Here is a 24,270-nt window from a genome sequence, read left to right as displayed (position 1 = left end):
AAACGCATGTATTAATGTGGTTTTAAATTACAATGACACAAATAAATGTGTAATAAATGAAACGGACACATTACGTATAACGTAACGTTAAGTGAATGCCGTTTAACTTGAAAGCCGAACACGTGTCATACACAATTGATTGCCAATGACACGCTAACATTTCATTTCCTACCAATTCAATATTACGATTGTTGAACATTAACGTAATTTAACCCAGTGACTGTGCGTTTGCCTTTACTCTGCGCTGAACTACCGATATGGTTCTGGGCTTTCTGACGGTATTGAGGAAACGTTACGATTAATCTACCGTAGCGTTTAATATCGCAATTAATTGTGAAATCAAGTAATCGTGACATCCCTACTGGCAGGCAATAAGAAGGGGAAGAGGCTGCTCATGAACTAACAAGCAGAGAGAAAGTTAAGATGGTGAAAGTATAGACGTATGCTGGCAGAGTAACACATATTATGGAAAAAAAATAAACAGTTTTTTCATTACTTAAGGTGTCTTCCAGGAGCCTCATCATGGCTAAAAGTCCAGAATAAAGCAGGCCCATTCAGTTTTGAAGATAAACACTTGGCAGAGAACTTCACCTTTGCCCGTTTGAACCGAGTGGTCAGTGAACTCCAACAAGAGGCCTCATGAACAAACCACTTAAATGAACTATGAAATATCTCCTCTTAAAGGTCCAGTGTGTAGAGTGTGAGTGTGCAGAAGTTAAATAATCTACCCAATGTGTCAATTTTTTTTTACAAATATGCTTCCAGTAATTTACTGCAATGATTCCCACATGGATTTACCTCCTTTTTTAAATTATTTTAATTGGTAAACATATAAATTTCCAAGACATGTTTGATGCATGTTTTTTTTAAACATACACACATAAAACTACAAGGTTTGAGAATACTATGCACATTTTTTCAGGGACCCAAAAAACATCTCCTGCGACCCATCTCTGGGTCCCAACCCAGTCTTTGGGAACCAGGGATTTTTTGAACCTGTCATATTTTTTATATTATCTCTTTCATGAAGTCACAGAATAAAGTGTCTTTTCCTCTTTAAAATTTCTTACATACACTTACAAGATAGAGTGTTGGTTGCAATGTGCAACTTCACCCCTAGATGACACTAAATCCTACACACTGGTCCTTTAAAGTGGTACGAACTGATGGTTTAAGAGAATTCATGCCATTAATGATTTTTAAAGAAAAAGAATGATGCTCGTCACTCTGTTTAATTACTTTGTCTGTACTATATAAACACTGTCATGGCTACCAGAGGTAAAATGGTTGCCGCAGTTGCACGTTTGCAAAGCTCTAACAAAGAGCTGTGCCTTAAACTGATCGTTCTCTTACTGAAACTGAACTTGGCGGATCGTATTTCAGTGTCGCACCAGGACCTGGAACAACAGGACAGCAAAAACAAAGGTGGTTCATTGTAAAGGTGTTGATTATGCTATGATCAGATACCATGAAGGGGCACTGCTTGATGAAAAGGAGGCATTGGTTGTGTTTAAAAAAAGAAAAACGGGGGATGTGAACACAGTGATTTAGAATAAGAACATAAAAAAGCCAGTATTTTCCTCTGCAGTGTCACAAAAAAAGCAGTGAGATGAAAACAGCGTTGCTTGAAAGGAAGCGAGATTACATTTCTTTTCATCCCTGTTATGCAATTTGTTTTTAGTTTGTAGAACAGAGCCTGATATAAAAGAGGCTGTACAGCAGCACCGGATCACATGAAGTCGTGAATGCTGTTGTCACCAATGTCCCTCGCTTTGACGACATTTAAGTCAATAAGGACTTATTAAAATGTAGTCAGTGAGAGACATTTCCATCGAGTGTCAGTGGGAAACATTTGCCGAGGTGCTCCGTGCTGACAGAGGCCAGCAGGGACTCTTGAAGGCAGATCCGAGGAAACTGGTGTGAATGATTTGGTTGCATTTGGTCGTGTCCCCTTTGTTTAGTGTTTGGCTTCTTGCGTTAAAGCAGCTTTGGTGAGCACAGAACGCACAAACATACACCGCTTCCTCCACAGAAGACCCATTTCATATCAGTTTACGTCCCTATAGGAACACAGTGCTAATAGCTGCATGTCCTCAGCAATTGGCTGCGAGCCGCTGCTGCATTAGCATGTCCAGCTACAGCACGCAGCTTCTCTGTCTGTGCTCAGCCGCCGTCTATAAACGGGGAATTATTCGACACCGTGCCTGTGTGCGTGCATTAGATGGTGTGTGTGATGTAGAGGGTGAATTCCATGTCCATGGCGGTCTGTGGTACGCTAGCACTACCTCCATGGATGACGGGGATCAGAGCGCTGTCCAGCTCGTTCATGTAGCGCTGAGGGAGGAGCCTGCCTCCAGAGCCTGCCTGGTACTCCACCTGAGAGCGAGCACACACAATTTCAGACCTGGTATTAGCATCTGTCCACGATGATCCCATCACATCTAGACAACATTTAGTACGACTGTTAAAACCTGCCATTAAACCATGTCCTACAGAGGTGGAAGAAATAATCTATTTTCCAACGCATCTTGATTCTCATGAACAATTATGAATCGATTATGAAACAGCCATAATCGGAAAAATAAACTAAGAATATTTTAGTGTTTTAACACAACTGAATGTTGAAAGCATAACATATGCATCACTGTGTCATTACGCCTTAACCAGACCAGATCAAATTCAACAACAACAACAACAACAACAACAACAACAACTCTCCTCTTCTAAAACAACAGGTTAGAATGTTACGACTTTATTCTTGTAAATTTACGACTTTAATCTCGTAAGTCTTTTTTCCCCAAAGTGGCCCTAATACTCCGTCGTACATTTATGTATGAGCACTGATCAGTGTAAAAAATAATAATAAAAATAAATGAATGACTAAAAACTACCACTGGTGGTCAGCTGATGCGTCCTGAGGATAGAATACAGAATGTGGACACACTTGTCACATTAAGGACAGATTGGGAGTGTCATTAACTGCTCTTGATCATACCACTCGGGGTAAATATAATATCAGGTGTGGTATCTCCTACCATATCAGCCTGCGTGGAGACACGGAGAGAGATGGAGTTGATGCCACTCGAGGTGAGAACGGTGAGGTGTGGAGTCAGAGCACTGCAGGCGGCCAGAGCCATCTCCTTCTGAAACACACTGCAGGACGACAGCACTGACACCAGGCTGCTGTCAGGGCTCTTCAGCTGGTAGAAAACCTGGGGAGACGTTCAGGTAAGAAATCTTTTGAGGTGTTTTTTTTTTAATGCTTTCCATAAATTACCTAGACCAGTGTTTTACCAAACTTTCTTTCACTTTTTAAAGGTGGCAAACTCCAGTGACCTACATCACAATGCAAAAAGTGACAAGAGCAAATTTGTGCAAATTTATAGCACAATAAGTTATGACGATAACTAAAGGCTACATAGGTTCTCCAACACACTGCAACAGGCAAGTTCACCAATACATTTTACTACACTCTGTACCTTTAAGCGTGTTATTTAAAACATACACATGAATCTTGAGCAATCTCCTGCGACTCATCTATGGGTTTGTGCACATGTATTTGAACATCTACTTTCCTCTGTCATTGCAAGAACGAGCACCGACTAAATTCTATGGAACTAAATTCTATGGAATTATTGCTCAGTAAAAAGAAATGAAAAGGACGCCATCTTTACAATGCTTAAAGCATTAGTGCATAACTTAATACCAATAAATGTCTGTTAGATTTAAGACAATGCAGATTAAACCCATCAGCTCAGAGAAGAGAAATTCACCTCAGTGCATGTGATGGTTCGACCATCCGACTCAAACTCTGTGTCCTGCTGCATCCTCACACTGCGGACTCCATCCAGGGGTCTGCCATCCACACCACTGGTTCTTCTACAGGACAATATTATAGTCACAAACATCACATTTCAGATGATCAAATAAAAGCAGCTCTTTATAAGAGTATTAAAGTTCTAAGCACTTTCAGTTTCTTCCACCAGTCATGTTTGTGATGTTGCAAATTCAAATGCACATTTCGTGCAAATGTTGTTGCATAAAAAAACCATAACAGACACAGAAATGCCTTGAATGTGAAGCCTGTTTTAATACTTTCCTAAAAATAATAATAAAGAAGACAATAACTATCTTTGACATGAAAGCTGTTAACACATAAATTAACTACAGCCAATAAGTGAAACTGAACCTGTAGCAAACAGCACATAAAAAAGGACAGTTTTCTACATAATGTGGTCAAACCTATAATGGAAAATGAGAAACTAAAGTCTAATATGAACCTAATTCAAATAATAAGTCAAGTTAAAAACAATGTACACAACACCGACTATCAACACACCCAACTTTTTATTATAACAACAAAATAATACAGTATAAACAGCAACTCCAACAGGCAAAATCCAAGATCAGCAAAAGGCCGATCATATCCAAACATCCATGGCTCCCTGTCATTTTTTGTTTTTATATATATTACAGTAATGAACATCTCAGGAAGTCTGTTCAATCTGGAAAACCTGATTAGCACCCGCTCCATAAACTCCATAGGGGAGAAAAGACCTGACTTTACTCCCTGGATGAGGAGCAGGATTCAGCGAGTGGTAGAAGATATTGCACAAGTGTGTGTAAATAGTTGTGCGTGTGTGCTGTTACCCCGTGTTGACAGGTGAACTCCAGTCGACCCAGCGGACAGTGACGTTTTCCCGGAGCTGCCCTCCATCGTTCCTGCCACAGGGTATGTGAAAGTCTGTTTGATCCCTCAGGGCAGAACGCAGAGACTCCATGGTCTCAGGAGGGATTTGAACCATCAGCCCATCTGACAGAGAAAGACAAATTCCACTTACTGAAGTCAAGCAACAGTTGAGTATTTTACAATAAGAATTAGAATAAATCAACAAATGACACCCATCTTTGTCAGTTCCCTAAAAAAACAGCAACTGTGCTCTAAACATGGTCCAAGGTTTTGACAAGATGAAATGAAAGTCAACAATGATACCTTCGACGATGCTGGACTTTGCGATGAAGCCTGAGGAGGCCTTCAGTGCTCCATTGAACACCACGAAACTTGCCCCAGTCACTGCAACAGAACAAAACACCACCGGAGAGTTAGCCGTCTGTTGTTACTGTTATTTCTCGTCCTTCGTTTGCTTTAATCTGTCACAAGAGGAGTAAGCAGTGTTTAATCGATTCCTACCTGTGCGGGTCTTTCCAGGCATGCTGTTCGCTTGGGTCTGGTAGTTACCGTCCTCGTTTTGAATGCACACCAGGTGAGAGTCGGCCTCCGAGCTGAAACTGGCTCCAATACTGATGACGTGCTCGTTAGATGAATTTACCACCTTCTGCATCTGTGGAACACAGTTAAAACATCATCAATAATAACCTCTACACCAGTCTTTAAATTGTAGATGTGTGCGTAAAAATAAAAGCTGAGGGGGAGTTCTTTAGTTTTGTTTTTTTAATGATTTTATTTTGGAGAATGGGCATTTTCTTGTGTACTGTAGCAAACACTGTAATTATGACATGGCATTTATAAAGACAAACTTAACTTATGGGCACTATAGTTGATGCTTGATGTGTTGAAAGTGCATATAGTGTGGATCATAGAAGAACCATTGCAATATATTACATTAGTGTGTATTTGCCCATGTATATTACATGAAAATGAATGTAAAAATGTATGTATGTAATGTATGTATTTGTTTGTATGTATTTTACTGGTTAACCTTCTGCTCACTGCAGATCATTGATCATTTCTTTATTATTTTATTTCTAATCTTTCATTTAAAGCCTAATTATTTGTGTTATAGCAGAATTTGACCATATTTATAGGCATTTTTTGTTTGTTTCCAACACGTACTGTAAATATCCTTAATTTAACATTAAAAAGCCAAAGAAATAAACCAGGTATTATCTGAAATGAAAGGTAAGCAGTGTATTACAGGATCATGTATGTGCGTATTTAATTAAATGATATACATAAAAAAGTACATCATCATTTTTAGCAGTACATGTATAATTTACACATTTGAATAAAGAAGACAGAAAACCCTCCAGACCTCTGCTGCACACACAACACGCTGTTACTGTCTTAAATGTATTAGAGGAAAAGATGGAATGTCTATGTCAGTACGAAGACTAGCATCTATCTTCTCTACCTCTTAGCATTTAAATATTTAAAGTTTCTGCAGAAATCTGAATTATTCATTTAAAGCTGCCTCGTACCTCATTGAAGCTACTTTTGGGAATGTTGATGTAACTGTGGCCCATCTCCATGTGGATGGTCAGGCCCTCCACCACTGACAGACTGTACTGGTAGTTCCTCAGGTCCTGGGAACAAACATTTCAGAGAGATCGAGTCAAGTAATGGCTGCCAGCAAACGTAAAACACATGCAATTTGCCTTTTTAACCGTTTAAACTCTTCTTTATATTTGGGAAGTGACATGTTTTCAGTTAAACATGATTAAAACAGTCTCATAACGGTGCTGGTGGGATTACTCTTACTCTATATAAAAACCCAAAGCACATTTGAGCAGATATTCCACTAAATTGACAAAAAGAAAATACACATTTCAGTCTGTGAATATAACAATGTCGGCTCGAGTGCACCGACTGAAAAGGAACTTATTAATTTGGTTTGTGGACAAAACGATCATCATTTTGAGTTTTCAGAAAAATCGATCAATATTATTCAATATTTTGTAAAATTTTATGGACCAAACTACTAATCGATTAAATTCCGAAAAATAAGTGATGGATTAATATATGATGAAAATAATAGTTACTGGCAGCACTATTTCGGTTAGAGGCAACCCACAATTCAAGTAAATTATGACTTATTCATGAAGATGACTGCGTTTCAGTGATGCTTTCTTTTCATCCCAGTCAAAATTGTTATTTCCAAAGCTGACAATTTTTGACAACAACAAATCCATCTTCTGCATGTGGTTGTGTTGTAGAACTTACGGCGAGTAAATTCATAATGGTGTGTCCCGTCTCTCGGTATGCAGACTCCCGAAAACGAACACTAGTCAACGTAGTGGGATACACTGAAAACAGAGAACATTTTATACGTTAATATGAACATTAAGGCAATAGGGTTAGCAACACTGTGACCAAATAATCCAACTCATTTTAAAAGATATTTACAATGTTGCCGTGCATTCCATTTGTAGTAGGAACTTGGAATTGGAGAACCACCATAAATTAGCCAATAGTCTCAGGTTTAAATACAAGGTGAAAATCAGCTAACAACATTTAACTCACCACTGTATTTGGCACCAAGCCGCAGGAGCAGCCTGAGCGGAAAGACCTTGGCCCAGGGCACCTCTAATTTCTGAACGAGAAGGCCAAACAGGAAAGGTTGAGGAGGGAGAGTGAGGCCATCTAGAGGCTGACAGGTGGGAGAGAAGAAGAGCATCCCAGCGTGATCCTTACTGCCCAGGAAACTGCTTGTGAATGTCACGTTGTCCAGTTCCTCCACAAACTTCCCTGTAACAGAGAATACGGACTCTGTATGTCTTTATTTTCATGAGGAAAACATGCCGTTGTTAAAAAGCTAGAATAAATGGCATTTCTACCTTTTTGGGCGTCTTGGTAAATGGTGAGATAGAGTGTGAAGAGGTCTTTGGGAAGAGTTTTTTCCTCTGGCAAACACTCCAACAAAAATACCAGCTCTCTCTGTCCCAGAGCTTGCAGACCGTTTGAGCCAAAACACCAGCACTGATGACCACAGTCTGACAAACAAAACAAAAACATCATAAATAGTTAACGGTGAACTGGACAGTTTGAAGGTGTGTGAGGGCATACTCATGATTCTCAGTTATACACCATATGTACTGTATGTGCAATGCATCCAGAGAACAGCTATGATTTGGTTGTTCTACTCACATGTAACCAGTTTAACGTTAATTAGCAGGTTGGCGTTGAGGACAAATGTCAGAGGTCGGGGTCCTCCATCCTCTAACAAGTGCAGAATCTGGCATGGGGCAGGGCTGTCCTCCACCAACACATCTACAAAGGAAAAAAGCAGTCACAGGCCATGTCAACCACATTTTCATGTCCAATAACTGATATATTTATGCCAAATTGTTTATTTTCTGAGAGGTGCATAAACACAAAATAAACACACACACCTCCTCCATCATCCGCACCAGTGGTGAAGAGCAGAGGAGGGAGTTCATCGTTGTTGTCTGGTAGCAGACTGGGGATCCTCTTCACTGAAGAGCCGATTCCGGAAAGTAGGCCGTAATCCCAGGGTCCGGTCACCGGAGGTCGAACCACCTCTACTGCTCCAGATGCTTCGGGGGAGGAGGAGATACTGACTTCTCCCTCTGACCCCGCTGGGCTGGGCTGAAAGGGAGAGAGTACATCTGTGTTGTAGCATTTCCAACTATAGTGGACGTTTTACTCCTTACAATCATGAAATATGTGTAACCTATTTGTAGAAATCCCAGTGAAGCAGAGAAATTGCTCATTTAAGAGTCATCAGAGACCCTGCTAGTTTTTTTGCACAATTATATTCTGTTTAAAGTTGAAAAACATGAAAGCGAACAGTAAGAGTCAAGGTGGGTGATGTATATCGTGCAAAAGACCCAACCTCAAATGCTACAAAATTAAACGTACATTGTAAAAGCCAATCAGCACTGGGCCAATGTTTTGTATGGAGCACTGTTGTACGTCTGAGAGGGGGAGAGGGGGAGAGCTTGGCAAGACGTGAGTGAGGGTGAGGAAGTCCAGGAACTAATATGTCACTCAATTCAAAATTGCTTAAATGGTAAATGCATTAGCACAAATGTGTTATTGACAGCTGAACATGAAAACGTGATATCATTAGAAGGCACTGTAACTTTCTCAAAATAAGATAGCTAGCTGGCTTTGCTTGTGGAGTCATAAAGAGGGAGATTATAATATCCATGACCTACTGTATTCTGGTCTGGACTGAACTCTTGAGAGCTCCTGCGGCTCGTCACCGAAAGCTTGGTTGTGTCTGCCACCTCTCCGTTGGGCAAAATGCCATCAGCAAACCAGACGCGCTTCTGCTCGCGAGGACAACCTGACCAAACATAGAAAAAAAAGAAGGTAATTTTAAACACTCTAGTCAAAAAGGAGACTTTCCCACCAGTGAAGTACACACTAGCTGTGTCTCATTTCAGGGTCTGGGTCCTGTGAAGTGTGCAGCCTAGGGAGGAGAAGACTCCGTCGGCTGCTCACTCAGGAGGGGATGGAAGTCATGCAATGAGATGGTTTAGCCCACAGAACTCACGGGTTTCCATTCTTCTTCTCCCATTAAATCCACCAGCCTGTACACCAAGAGGTTAAATGCTGCCCTCCACAGTTCAAAGTTCTGAATCACAGTTCTTCTGCCCCTTGAAGTCTGACTGTTGATTTAAGCTCTAATCGGCCAAAACATCCCAAAAATGTACTGTCTGATGTAAAATAAACATATTCAAAATATATTGTATGTTTAAACACAGTTGTAGAAGTAATAGTAGTAGCATTTGGTGACGTTTTGTGCTGTACCATTTTATTAGTTTTGTGATGGAGTTAATAATTTAAATATTTCATTAACACTGGATGTGTCTCATGCTGAGAGACAAACATGGACAAGACAAACAATTTCCCTATGATTTGAACGGATAGAATTGTTCAGCAATAGTTTAACAACAATATGCAAGTCGACTCTAATTATTGATTATTACAGAGTAGATAATTCAGGACATGAAATATTAGAACTACAATAGGTTCATACAGGTCAAATAAACCTGGTTAAGCTTCCTCTCTTTAATCCACAAAATAATAATAATTCAATAATATGAAGAATCTAATACAATAATCCAATTAAAATGACAGCTACACCGTTCTCCTGGTAATAAAGTTTTTCCCCAAAAAAAGAAAGAAAAAAAGGCTCAGCACAAAGCTTTCTGGGATTGCCTTCGCTGTGAAGGATACACGAATGAATCCTTCAAAAATGGGCAAACGTCGGCTGCATTTGTCGGCCCGCAACGAGAAAGAGTCGACGATTCCCGTGGCAATTGGGACACGCCCACGGCGCGGCGCGATGCGATGCAATGCATTTTGACAACCTCCGGACAACGAAACCACACAAACACAGGATCTAGACCCTGAAATGAGACACGGCTACTGTGTACAGTAGAGTATAGAGTGATCATTACTGTCGTTGTTTGGGTGTTTGAGAACGGACACGGGCACCATGACGGTCGGCGGAGGTGAGTTTAGAGTGCCGGCAGCACGGGCCTGCTGTAGAGGAGGGATGGTGCTGCAGTATTCAGATGGCACATTGGGGTTTGGGCTGGGACCTGTGGGACTCATCATCCGCTCCAGGGCCTGGGCTACAAAGAGACACATGTGATTATTAAAACCTGTGGACAGTTCTACACGGGCATCAAATCAGATATATAAAAAAAATTCCTCCTCTGTAGTCACTCACACACACATATTCATACCGCACATGCATACCATTTACCACTGTGAGCGGTGTTTACTGTCTAGTCCAAGGGCACTAGCACACAGAGGAACTGGGGTTTGAACCACTGCCACAAAATGTAGCTCACTCTAACACATGTGATGAATTGGAACAGCTTAAGAGATCCTTTCATTTATCCGTGCTGTCATCAGGTCAAACTTATTTGTTCAGTTAGTACTTCATCAACGGCTGTGAAGTTTCCAAGTCATCCAGGTCATTTTTTTTTATATTCAGGAGTTTGCTGCAGGCAACTTGACTTGATTTATCAATCAATTCAGCCCTCGTACGCGGCTGGTGGGGCCTCATGTTCCAAGCAAACATAGACAGAGAGATCTGTTGATGATAATATTGACATTGTACCGGCAATATGACATAAAACGGACATCGTTGACAGTAGTTTAAGTTGAGTCTGAATACATGAAAAATATAAATACTATATACTTAACACTATTTTAGTAGCTGTATGTGGATAGAGTGGAGGCTACAGCTACAGGAAAACACTGCGTAGGTTATATTTAGAGCTGCAACTAACAATTATTTTCATAACCGATTCATTTGTCAATTATTTCTTCAATTTTCCCATATGTCAATGTTAACCAGTGTTTTTCAAACCTTAAAACGACTATTATCTAAAACATTGTGTTTTGTATACAAAGCAAAATGATTTACCAATATAAAGTCTATAAACACTGTATAACACACCTGTATAAGGTCTGTATATATACACACACGTCTGCTTCTACCTTAAAACTGATGGCTATTGCTTCGTCTGCTAGTTTGCCCCAACAACCTGAGGAATTGATACAGCAGCAGTTGATATGAGGACAGGACATGTCACTTGGGGTTGTTTACAAATCCTGCCATCTAGTGGTGAAAATAACCTAATACAGCACATTAATGTCAGTAATACTACAGTAATGTTCTGGATGCTGGTGACAGGCTTTTGTTTTCAAACACATGGTCAGTTCATAAGTGACCAACACTAGTATGTTACATCCTGTTAGATTCCCACAATTCTCTGGTGTCAAATGATTGAAACTAGAGCTGCATCTCACAATTATTTTCATAATCAATTATTCGATTCATTATAAAAACAGATTTTTTTAAATTATTTTTAAGGAATTGTTTGTATGGTTCAAGATCTGTAGATTTGTAAATTAATTTTTGAAAGATATTTGTTGAAAACTAGAAAATGTATTACTAGTAGGGCTGCACCAATTACAAACAATAAATTGGCAACAATGCATTAATTATTGATTACATTTATATAAAACAACTTCTGCTAATGTATTTGGTTTGTAGACTAATGTAGACTAATCAGTGAATAAAGGAAGATAGCTGGTCCTCGTACATAGGATGTTGCAAAAAGTTACAGCTAACAAGGAAATATGTCATCCAGGGAAGCTGCTTCCATCTGGAATGCTTTCTTAACGCCTTCTGTTTGCAGTCAAAGAAAATGCTGACGTGGCACTCTTCTACATTATATTGATTAAGCATCATAGATCTTCATTGATCTGGTTTGTGTACCGACGGCGGCTACAACGTGATTTACAGGGGCACACTGGAACACAGCCACATCGGGGGGGAGTACAAACACCTCAAAGACATAACCAATATGCTCAGCCTTGTTTGTGGAAAATACATTTCCTGTAAGCCATATAGCGTCATTATAACACGAGAAAAGCCATTTCACCTTGAAAAAGATGTGATTTTCTAAAAAAGAAGACATGACGAGGCACAAAAAGTCATCCAGGTCTTCAGGCAAACATGAATACACAAGTGACGCAATTTCATATGGAGCACTACTAAAAACAAACGTCCCTGTTAAAACCAAGACAAAATGGCAATGTGCAATGAAAATATACACATGTAAACAAACCAGCAGCAGCAGCAGCAGGACGCACAGTGGCAACACTTCAGAAGTCAGGCGTCTCTTACCTCATCTTCATCATCCCTCTACAAAAAGTCCAACTGCCCAAATCTATTCCTCCATCTGCATTTAGACACTCGCATCCCAGCCGCTGCTGAAGCTGCTCTACCAGTCTATGCGTGTTGTTAGTCGTGAGAGCCTGTTAGCTTTAGGCTGGGGAGAATGTCGCGATTCTCACGTGCAGCTCAGCACACGGATGTGAGAGATGGCGAGTGAAAATAAGAGAGAGAGAGTGGGTGGGGGCCGGGGGGGAGGATGACATCACACTGCTCGAGCACCTGCCAGCTCTCTTCCTAATTTAGACTGCGTGTGAGCATCACATACCTACTGCACTACTGCATTAGGTGGGTCCTCAATCACACACACTATCAAGGACAAATGCCAGTGTGCTGCTATAACTCTCCTCCCTCTCCCTTCATCCCAAACCCCCCTCCCCCTCCCATCTCTGGCCTCCCTCTCCATGTCCGTGCTGCAGTGTCTAACTCGGAAAAGGTGCCCCTCCGAACGTGTTGTTTATCATCCAGACAGGCATCCAAAGTACAGGAATAGAACCAACTGAACTTTATTTCTACTCTGACTAAATTGAGAGAGTAAACGGCCATGATTATTTATGAATATTATTAATTTTATATTATAGTATTGGAGGAACAAGAGAAAGAAAGGCCCTGAGCCAATTTTGTACAGAAAATGTCCTTTGAAAAGTGCACAACAAATATTTGTTATATTCAAACCACTGTCAAACGAGTTCACACAATTCCACATGACTCTCTCTGTTTCTCAGTATACTGTAGCTGTGTTTAAATCAGTATTTTCACCTTCATTAAACAGCTTCAGAGTCATTGTGGTGGTTAAATGTCTTGTTGTGGGAAATTTGCAGACTGCCCCAACTGTCTATTAGTGTAAGACCAGCCTTGCAAGATCAGGGCCGTCGACCCAGAGTCCTCAGAATCAGGAGGTCTCACGAGAAACATGAATTGCTTCACGGGACCACAAACACGCACGCACGCACGCACGCACAACCCCCCCCCCCAGCCAGGTACCAGCTATAAGATAAGGCCATAAGATAAGACGTTCATCATGACAGAGCCGAGCAAAAAAGAACAGAAAACCCTTGTCGGGGAAAAGGAGGAAGAAGAAATGACTCTCTGACCGAGCGAGGGGCCACACAAGTAAACATCAGACAGGCTTTTTTCAAATGGTGAGAATTGGAAAAACACAGAAGCATGTAGAACAGATGCTAACTGGCATGGACGTGGCTCCATGGCTTGTGTTCGCGGCTCTGTTTAAAACAAATGCACATGACCAGCAGAGGGGAAGGGGGGGGGCATCAGCAGTGAATTTTTACGACAGTGAGGATAAAGAGGTGGACAATGGATGGACGTTTACAGTGAATATGTACTCTGAAAGCTGTAGGGGGAGCCCCGTAGAGAGAAAGGTAAAAAAGCAAAGTCTCTTTTGCTCGCATTATAATGTGGGTCTCACAAAGGTGCTGTCCTGAGCAGTTTAACACAACTGGGCGACGGTAGCTCAGTGGTAGAACCCACAACTCCAAGGTTGTGGGTACGATTCCCAGCTCTGCTAGTCTACAGTATGCGGATGTGTCCTTGGGCAAGACACTTAACCCCATGTTGCTCCTGACGGCTGTGCGTGATAGAAAATGCACTGCACATAGATGCACTGTATGAAAGTGTAAGTGAATGGGTGTGAATGGGTGAATGACAAAATTGTAGTGTACATCAGTTTGGAGTGGTCATGGAGAGTGCATTTTTTTGGACTGTGGGAGGAAACCGAAGTATCTGGAAAAATCCCAGACACACACGGGGGGAACAAGCACACAGAAAGGATCTCGGCCAAACTAGGATCCGTGACTTCTGTTTTGGTTTCGTTGTTGAGTTTCGGGATCGCCTTGTCAGTGAAATAGCCCCACTGTATCTCAGCTTCTTCATTATGTGCTCCCCATAAAGTGTCCGGGTATACCGTCTTTTTTACCTTATTTTACATTTAAATAATCGGAATTGGACATTTGTGAATCAATTCAGAATCGTCTACGTCGGAATCGCGATGCGTCGAACAATCGATGGTTTTCCCCACCCCTATTCCACACCAACAAGAGAGGCAACTAAAAATATGACACAGATCTGCGATAAAGAACTTTGAACTTTGCTGAAGAAAAGTAATGGAATTCAAGAATTGTGATTAAGAATTCAAACTGTGGGGGGCAGCATTACACCTCTCAGTATTCAGCCTGCCAAAATTATTAATAAGAAGAAGAAAAGCATGTCACAAATGTATACGTCTACTAAAAATGATATACAGCAAAACTTCTGCGCACTCAGAGGATTGTATATATTATTATAATTATCCAATATATCCAAATCATTATGATTCAACTTCAGGATATAGTTAATTTCACTACCATGATCACAAACTTTATCTTATTTAACTAATTGTTGTGCATTTCACTCTAGAAATTACATTTGGTCAAACTGTGATTTCTTATGATGATATTTAATTTTGACACGCTTGTGTATAAATTTGGATCTGATTTGATATTTCCTCATGTGGCTGCAGTTATGCTGTGGAGGCTAGAGGCCCCCGATCGAACCAGACTAGGGTCTTACCTCTATGTATGGCGTCAAAGCAGAGGACACACACGCGAGCCTCTTTCTCCAGGTACTTCAGCTTACACTTCTTGTTGCAGCACATGGCACAGTACACCTGCCACAGTGGAGAGAGGACGATACTGATGAATGAGATGCGTTAAGAGGAATCCGCTACAAACAGCAGAGCAGATCTTCATAAATAACACATGTGAAGCAATATACAGGTTACAGGACACGTTAAGACTCACCAAAGGACTTACATCCTACAACAGTCTAATGCTGCTTCAGTTACAGGCCTTTAAAGGATTAAGTGCCAGCTTTAGGACACACAAATCAGTGGAGACTATAGAGGATCTAGAAAAAGAAGTGCTGACTCATGCTCTTTGTTTTTTTGTTTTGTTTTTTTTACATGAAAACCCCAGGCTATATTTGGTCCTCGGGATTTATTATGGATAATTATAGACCTATTGCCCTTACTAGTATTCTTTCTTAAGTGCTGGAAATAATTCTGCTACCAAGGTAGGAAATATATTTATACCTTGCCACAAGCTCGACAGTGATGTCGTCTCTTGGTGAAAGTGAACCTCTGGTAGCAGTTCATGCAGTTGGGAGCTTCAGAATCTGGCACCCATGCAGGCTGCCTGTTGCCGAGCTCCTCCACTTCCTCACTCCTCCAGTTCGCTGACCTTGTACCTTCTGTGGGTGACTCCCCAGGGTACGGTGGGGGCTCTGAAAGTTCATCATATTCCACGCCGTAATCCTGAGGCTCCTGATTGGCATAAATAAGGCTTGAACCCGTAATGCTGGAATGCTCTTCTGTTAGACTTGGGCTTATAGGTGAACTCTCTTCATACTCGGCTGCATTTGAGCCCTTTGAAAGAGTTGGAAGCTCCTCTCCCCCTTCGTCTTCTTCTCTTGCTGGTGGAGATCTTGCAGTTTGGCAGTGTAGCTGTTTAGGTCTTGCACCTCCATAGGAATGCTGCTGATCAGGGCAACTACTGTGCTGAGATAGGAGAGTGTTGCTGGTCAAAGATTCTCTCGCACCAGAAGAAATCTCTGGCTCTTCCTGGCAAGGTCCACAAGAGTCATGTGGTTGTGGACCACTGGAGTTAAAACTTCCTTCCACAGACACAAACATTCTGTCACTTTCTGGAGACGCAAAACCCTCCTCCTGCAGTCGAGCTTGACTACAGCTCCTTAGACCCTCACCTGGGGGCCTGTCAAAGTTCCCATTTGTTTCCAACAAACTTTCAGGTTGAGAACACTCCCCAGAATTGCTGCAATAGGAGATGCTTCCGGCCTGCTCGGCTTCTGTGTGTGTCTGCAAGAATGCATCCAACTCCTCGTCAGTCACCAACAGCTCAGCTTGGTCACTCTCCGGCAGATATTCGAAGCCAAACTCCGGAGGATCCACTGGACTGGATTCTGAGCAATCAGAGGAGGTCTGATTTGTAGAAGAGGCAGCGGCAGTAGGTTGAACAGAGACATGATGCCCCTCTGGTGACAGTCTGCCATCTGTGAGCTGTTGAGATCCTCTCACAGGCAGCACCGACGGGTAAACCAGTTCCTCTGAACGGGACCTATCCTTGCTGGCTTCCAGTGCTGACAGGGAGTCTGCCTCTGTGCTCTCAGACACGTCTGCCTCAGCATACTGCTCTGTAGCTTGTCCTGACTCCTCTTCACTGGTCTTTGGTTGCACCAAAGCTCCACATATGGACACTGCTAGTGGTAAGCATGATAAGCCCACTGGTTCACTCTCTGAGGCCCCAGACTTAAGACCTGCAGAAGACTCTGCCTCACCTTCATCTGACCTTTCTTGTAATTTTGTGTCTTTATTCACCCAGGTTGGTGTTTCTGTCGTCTTCGCAGCAAGCAGAGTGTCCTTTAGTTCATAGCTGTGTGCAGAGTTATCCACCATATGGTTTGAAGAAGCCCTCTCCTCACAGTCTCTGTCCTCTCTGCTAGCTGACTCAGTGGTACTGGGTGATGGAGGATCATCTGAGGAATCACAGCGCCTTTCCACAGCTGCAGGAAGAATAACATCCAGTAGACTGAGTGAGGAAGAGTACGTACCACTCTGGCCATGGAAATCAAGACTGAACAGTTCGTCTTTCCCTGCGGAGGATTGCTCCTTGTTTGCGTCTGCACAGCCAGAACTCCGGCTTAGCCCCCCTTGCTCCTCCACGACGACGGGGCTGTCAAAGTCAACTAGCAAGGTCTCCTCTTCCTCCACCTCCTCCTCCATTTGCTTTTCCACCACGTCCAGTTCACTGAAAGCATCATGGCTGCTAGCCCTGTTAAGGATAGCAGAGCTTGTGTCGTTCACAAGGTCACACACAGGCTTCAGAGCTCGATCGGGGCAGGGAGGGGCAGAGCTTTTAGCCGGCCGGTGATCCACGGAGGATAGAAGGTCCACTCCGGTGAGAGGCTCAGGTTGGCCCTCTGCATCACTTGTGCTGCAATTGTGGCTGCTGGGGGGGTCAGGACAGCTGGTGGCGGAACCATAGTGAAGAGAATTGAGGTCTGGGAGGCTTGGTGGGACAGTGGACGCCTCTAAGGATAAAGACTGGGAGCCCAGTGAGGAGAAAGGGTATGCTGAGGGCTTCAGGAAAACTGATTTGCTATCGAGTTCTTCTGTAATTAAAAAGAAAGGGGAAAAAAAACCTCAGTCAACTTCATACAAATACCATACAGCTTATTTATGAAGATTGTGCCCATCATTGTCTTATTTTCCCCACTGCTTGGGATATTAATGAGTTTTTATCTCATTAATACATTTTATACCAGCAAAGGGTGTACATCAAACAAAGCACTAATAAAGTTAGGGGAATTAAGTATAAGTACAGGGTAAGAAGCCCAAGATTAGTCCTAACCTTGCTGTTGGGATCTGGTGGAGAATCAGCCGCCTTTTTGCCTAATGTGTGGCCATAGGTTACATATCAAATTTTTATTTCTTAAATTATTAAAGTGTAAATAAACCCCCTCTTCTGCAGCTTACTCCACCCATTTCCTTATTTTGAAAAACACCAACAAGTGGGCTGACACCCGAGAGAGGAGTACACTGGATGTGGCCCCTGTGGGTGAAGTTCAATTAACCCAATCAATGTGGAGCAACGGAGATTGAGCACCTTGCTTGGGGGCCACCCAGCCCTTGACCTGTACGAAATTGGAACCGGCAACCCTCCAAGTTATAAGCCAAGTTCCCTTCCCTTAATGATCAATGAAGTCCTACTGCTGGTTTCTGGATGGTTGAAATGCAGACCAAATAAATTCACTGACATGACAAAACAATTATCAGATTCAAGTTGCAGGCGTAGAATTTACCTGTGTTGAGTTCAAAGTCATCAAGCAGTTTGTCTAGATCACATACAGCTGCCTTGAAGAAGCTGTCCATGCTGGGCTAAAACAAAGGGCTCCTTACTGCCCTTCAACTCCTAAAAAGGGAATGAAAAGACATTGTAATTAAACAAGAAAAGGTTTTATTTCAAACAGACTATTTCAAACAGACTTGTGACTCTTTGAGCAGAGCTGTAAGAAATTTGCATAGGAGGCAAGAATCTAGGTCACATCTTGACACATTAACCCATCTTGGCTTTGAAGTTTACTCTAATGAAACAGCAAAACGGTTCGAAGGTTTGAAGCAAATAGCAGTCTAATCAAATCAGACACTAGATGTGAATACATTCTGGTGATGACAGTAGACTGAATATTTTGTGGACAAAACAAGAATGTCAGAGAATGCTCAAAATGATGATGTTTTCAAATGTCTTACTTAATCCACAAATCAAAAGCAATCAGTTTTAACGCAGAACTATGCAGGATATTTATCCTAATTTAACAGCTTTTCAGTCACTATATGTCTTGTTGTGGGGGAAATTTGGGGCCGGTCTCAATTGCCCCATGCTGTCTGTAAGCAGAAAACCAGCCTTGCAAAATCAGGGCTACTGACCCGGAGGTATCAGGAGGTCTTGCTTGAAACAGGAATTGTTTCACGGTATATCTTATCTGCCAATGCCAGCTTATCTTGCTATTCTGTCACATCACGCCCAGGTCTGACCTATAAGATCAAGGCAGTGATAGCATTACTTGTTATCATGGAGAGTTGTTGGGAGTCAAACGAGGAAGAGGAAACAACTGTCTCTATTTTTTCTTAATACTGCCAGTTTTAGAGCACCTGTACTGAAAAAAGCTCCACATTTTTACAAACAAAGTAAGTATATTGAATGAAGAATGAAGTTTTATCCAATGACCTGCTATTCATTCCATTATTTATCTGTTATCTTACATCAAGCATCAGTTTCTCTATGCAAATGATATTATTTAATAGACACACAGGTCTGTCAACTTGATTGGAATCGATTTTATTGTCCGCTGATGAGAACATTGCACAGCGGAGGAACACAGTGTGTAAGCCTAGCACTCGCTGTGTCTTTGTACACAGGTATTTATTGCTGAATGCAGTTATACTCATCGCTCCATGGAAGCAGGTCATGTCTAACATGACTTTCACTGCCCTTGCCTTTACTTTCGGTCATTATGCTCTTTTGCTTTTATGCCCCGCAAACTCACAAACCTGAGGGGCAGAGGAAAAGGTAGACTCTGATTGGCTGGTGACGCACACATTTCTGCCGTGTGTGATAACAATAATTCACCTGGATTTTATCACGTATATAATCAACCCAGCCCTAGCCGAAATATCAAGTGGTTTTAATTAGGAAAAAAACATTCAAACTGCTTAATTGATTCAAAAATTGCTTTCATCGATTAATCAATACAGACAGATTAACATAATAACTGTTTATATGTCTATTTGTATTAGTTTGTTAGCTTGTGTGCATGTGTTTGAGGAGGTATATTATACAAACACACATATACAGTATCTGTGCATGTACTTATTTACATGCACCTTTTTATGCAATAATAAGGATTCTATTTTATAGACACTTAACTCTTTATACCTCTGATTGGTATTGGTATGGTATACTCCATGTTACGCCTGGGTGATATGGGGAAAACAATCTTATCACAATAAGCCTTTTTAATATCATTTGATATATCATGATATAATTCAAATCAATATTTCTGGCTTATAAATCTGGATATCTGTAGGCTATATCCCAGTATACAAGATATATGTGGATATAAAGCTGAACACGGGTTGTTTCTCATGAGAAGTTTCATTTTGAGATGTTTGTGCTTCTCAAAGAATGAGTGACAATACACTGTAAATATTTACCGTTTATGATCTGTAATACATGACCTTAAAATACACTTATTACGTTTAATATCAGATAATACCCTTTTTATTTCTATGGCTTCTTAAAGTAATAAAGGGCAACATTTTTAACTTAACATCCACAATAATTTTTTACTGTTATATTGACTGGAGATATCATTTTTATCAACAGCCTTTAAAACCAGGAAAAGTCATCACAGCTCACATTGCTCAGCCCTACGACTGAAAAGCTGTTTCATTGTGCTGCATCATGTGACTATCTTATCATCAATCAGAAAACATGCATCAGTACTCAACACCAGCCAATTATGTTTCTTCTGTTTGGTAAGAAAAGTTTATGCTTTGTTTGATTGCACTTTGACTTAAATTACACACTTTTTAATTCCAGGATCATCTACAACACAATTAATATGAAGACTCTACTGAAAAGCAATTGTTATTTGTGCCCCGTGTCATGTGACTTTCCTCCTCCATGCTGCATGGGACTAACACTGGCTGACTTCAGACGGCCTGCGGTGGAAAAACATCTTCAGTAGGTTTTCTGCAAAAATGGATTTCCAAGGTGAAAAAAAGGATTCTGGAAAACTGTTTATGCCTTAAAAGAAAAATAATCTTAGCAAGCAAGTTTAACACAAGAAAAATATATTTTAAAACTCAGTATACCACCCAACCCAAGTTGGTTTCTTTACTGCGGCCATCATTTGAAAATGGGATCTGACAAGAAATACTATCAGATATAAGTGGGGGAGAATTTGCTAAATGACAACATTTTATGAGCAACTGAGTTCTGGTTATTATACAGTTCAAATGCAAAGGATAATCATAAAATGTACACTCATTTTAAGTAAACATTTCTTACACAAAAAAACTTTGCTTATGACAAGCACAAAGCTCATATATTTTGGTCAGTTCTTTCTAGTTTTAAGGCACATTACAGTTGTTAAATGGCTAAGCATACAAGCTGGTCTTAATGATCAGCCTATGGACAAGCTGAAGGGAATTGGGTGTATTACCGGAGGGTTGCCGGTTCAAATACTGGAACAGGTCAAGGTCTGGGGTGCCCCTGAGCACTTTACCCAAACACCACTGCTCCCTGGGCGCATGTAAGTGCTGCCCGTTGCACCTGGTTTGTGTAACTGGTATATAAAAAGGATGAGTTAAATTCACGGGTCAAATTCACTATCACTAACTGCATGCCCAATTAGCAGATTTCTTTCTTTAAACAAGAACATGTAATATAGTTTGCAGTGCACCTGAGGACTGGGAAAGCGATGACAAACAAAAAGTCACATGTTCTAAAAATGCAAGCTCTGCGCAGGAACATAAGGAAGAACTGTCTCCATGTGAGAGAAAAATGTGTAATGAATGATGGTGTGTTGAGGCACTGGGGGTCACTGGCAGTTAACTGTTTCTAATAACACGGTGCTAACAGTGCTAACACCCATGAATTTATATGTGCAGACTGATAACACAAGAGTATCACAAGGTCTTAAAATATTAGCTGCTCAGAAAAAAATGACAAGCAAAGTAATGTTACGTTGTTGAAATAGTGATAAACAAAAAAATCAATCATCCGTCATCGGAGGTCTGATCTGACATTCCAGAAATGTCTGCTATTACAATAACTTCCTGCTTTCCTTTGTCTTCAAGTTAGAGGAAGCACTGGAGACTTAGACACGGAAATTGTGATGTTTACAGCTGCAGTTAAACCAAAGTCACAGAACCTGACAAGCTACAGGTATCGCTGTATGACAACACAGAGCTGTATAATGTCAATATAATCTCACATTTGTTCCTGCTCCCTGTCACTTTGACAGAGGACCACTCAAACCATCACACTTCACAAGAATCCAGGCACCTCAGGGCTGGCCTGTGTATGTGCAAAGAAACTATAACAGCAAATCATTTTCAATAATCAAAAGCTCAACATAACTAGGGCTGCGACTAATGATTATGTTAATCTGACGATTATTTTCTGGATTCATCAATTACTTGTTTGATCCATAAAATGTCAAATGACAAATGATTCAGTTTAAATTATTTAAATTATTTCTTTGCAAAGAAACCAGAACATTTTCACATTTGATAAGCTGAAAATCAAAAAACTTGTTTTAATTATTTGAAAAACACTCAAACCAATTAATCATTAATCGACCCCAAACTTTATATCATCGTCATATTGCTTTCAATATTTTACCTCAGATGTGTGGAATAAATTTACTTTATATGTTTACTTTGGTATTACCCTGGTATGTTTGATTACAATTTTATTCATAAAGTGTTAAGTGTATTATTCTGTGTGTTTATCTTAATTTCTATTTTATTTTATTTTATTATGGTAAAGTATTTTGAATTTGTGTTGTATTGTAAACATGTTATTTCTTTATAACAGTATTTTTTTCCCCTTTTCAATACAAGGTTTGACTTTAAAACAGTGGTTCTCAAACTTTACTATAACAAGTACTGCCTGAGAAAATATTGAGATCTTGAAGTAACACCATTATCACCAGCGTTAAATTACAGTGGTGTAAATAGGCCGAGCGCAGTCAGCTACAGACTTTATTCACACCCTCCTCTTCCTCAAATATACTTCAAACACTGGTATAGTGAAATTAGATTGGAGCGAGAGATAAATTGACTCTTATTACTATGGATTTTTTTTTTTTTTTCCTACGCACTCCCAGCCTTACTCTGATCACATACTCTGGTATATACAGAAGAACAGTATTTGAGATTTTCCTCCAAGTACCACCAGAGGAAGCTCAGTCTGAGAACCATGGAACAACGATAAATAACACAATTACACTGACTCCCGACATGAAAATAACGTTTAAATAAATGCTCCCACTCCACCCTAGTGGAGCTGCTGTGTTGACATTTTCAGTATAAAGACGTAAACTTAAAAAAAAAGAAAAAAATACTAGCTAACTAGCTAACAGACCTGGGTAATGAGCTCAAATGAACACATGAAGCCGTTGTTGCTAATAGCCACTGTCACTTCCCCACATCGCACACACTGAGAGCTTGTGCGACTGCGACTTATAACCAGCTGTCGATAATGAACGTGGTTACCTGCTGCAGGTGAAGCTAAATGTAGCCTGTTAGCTGCTAGTGAACCCGGGGCTAATGGCAGCTAGCTCGCAGTCAGTGGGTTCACCCGGTTTGTTTCTGAGTCTCTTACCCGGCGGCGTTTTATTCCATAACTGCTCTTCGGCGATGCTCACGCTCGACCTCCGCTCGAAATAAGAACACGCGTGTCCGTGGGACGTCCTCTCATCCTCTGGGCTGAAACGCAGCGTTGACAGTGAGAGTGAAAGCCAGCACAGTTGGAGGAGTTTTGTTGGAGATGTTATGCACTCAAGCCGCCATCTTGCGCAGGCTGTTGACTGGTGGGGGGGGGGCGGGGGGAGGGGGGTGGAGCTCACACATGACAATAATTCCACTGCACTAACTGCACGTAGCTAGGATTAAAGTTAAGTCACTCACTCGTGGTTAAAGAGGTAAATATAAATGTTAGTTTGATTTTAGTCAATACAAAGCTTACATCAATCCAACTGTCAAAACAAACCGAATAATTGTGCATACTGTTACATAGCCATAGGTTTCTGTTTTGTGACGTTTTACCCAGGGGACACTGGTGTGATAAGACTTTTACTTATTCAGGAAAGTTCCTAATACACCTTGATATTAACTCATGATTGTACAGTTCTAGCATGACTTGGCTTTTGCTTTTCCATTGGGATAGTAGCTGAGCCTAAAATGTGACGTCAACAGACTGCTGGCCACTGACTGGCCAGAGAGTGTTGTCACTGGAAAAGTCATGATATCATGGTTCTAATTTAAAAAAAAAAGCCCAAAAAACTATTTTTCCCATTGACCACAATAGTAAAACAGACGCCTGTACACCTCGACATGGACATAGGCTTTTATATATATTTGTTGTATTTTGTATTTTAAATTCATGGAGTTTCATATTTGTAAAACCTTCCTAAAGGCCATAAAAAACCCACAAAATCTTAT

At 40.9% G+C, this 24,270-nt stretch overlaps 1 protein-coding gene across 2 annotated transcripts; it reads right to left on the bottom strand.

Annotated features, from left to right (window-relative positions):
• Positions 1–752: 752 nt before the first annotated feature.
• On the bottom strand, positions 753–23,637 carry zfyve16 (zinc finger, FYVE domain containing 16). 2 transcript variants are annotated; one of them, XM_058616568.1, is made up of 18 exons: positions 23,432–23,637; positions 18,339–18,448; positions 15,553–17,648; positions 15,033–15,129; positions 10,171–10,347; positions 8,920–9,050; positions 8,131–8,347; positions 7,886–8,008; positions 7,576–7,731; positions 7,262–7,486; positions 6,962–7,044; positions 6,220–6,324; positions 5,192–5,342; positions 4,994–5,074; positions 4,651–4,813; positions 3,774–3,879; positions 3,036–3,212; positions 753–2,376 (listed from the first exon to the last, which is right to left on the bottom strand). In XM_058616568.1, the coding sequence occupies exons 2-18, from the start codon at positions 18,406–18,408 to the stop codon at positions 2,218–2,220; spliced, it is 4,317 nt and encodes a 1,438-aa protein (XP_058472551.1). In that variant the 5' UTR covers positions 18,409–18,448; positions 23,432–23,637; the 3' UTR covers positions 753–2,217. The 2 variants fall into 2 exon arrangements, with proteins under 2 accessions (XP_058472551.1, XP_058472552.1); XM_058616569.1 differs by lacking the exon at positions 10,171–10,347.
• Positions 23,638–24,270: the final 633 nt, after the last annotated feature.

The sequence above is a fragment of the Solea solea genome, chromosome 19, assembly GCF_958295425.1.
Source record: "Solea solea chromosome 19, fSolSol10.1, whole genome shotgun sequence".
NCBI lineage: Eukaryota > Metazoa > Chordata > Actinopteri > Pleuronectiformes > Soleidae > Solea > Solea solea.
This window is presented reverse-complemented; position numbering and strand designations above follow the sequence as displayed.

Coding starts and splice junctions, on each gene's coding strand:
- zfyve16 (XM_058616568.1), bottom strand. CDS start 18,408: ATGGACAGCTTCTTCAAGGCAGCTGTATGTGATCTAGACAAACTGCTT. Junction 15,130..15,552: donor ACTGTCGAGCTTGTGGCAAG/GTATAAATATAT, acceptor CCACTGTGGCAG/GTGTACTGTGCCATGTGCTG. Junction 8,348..8,919: donor TCAGTCCAGACCAGAATACA/GTAGGTCATGGA, acceptor TCTCCCTTTCAG/CCCAGCCCAGCGGGGTCAGA.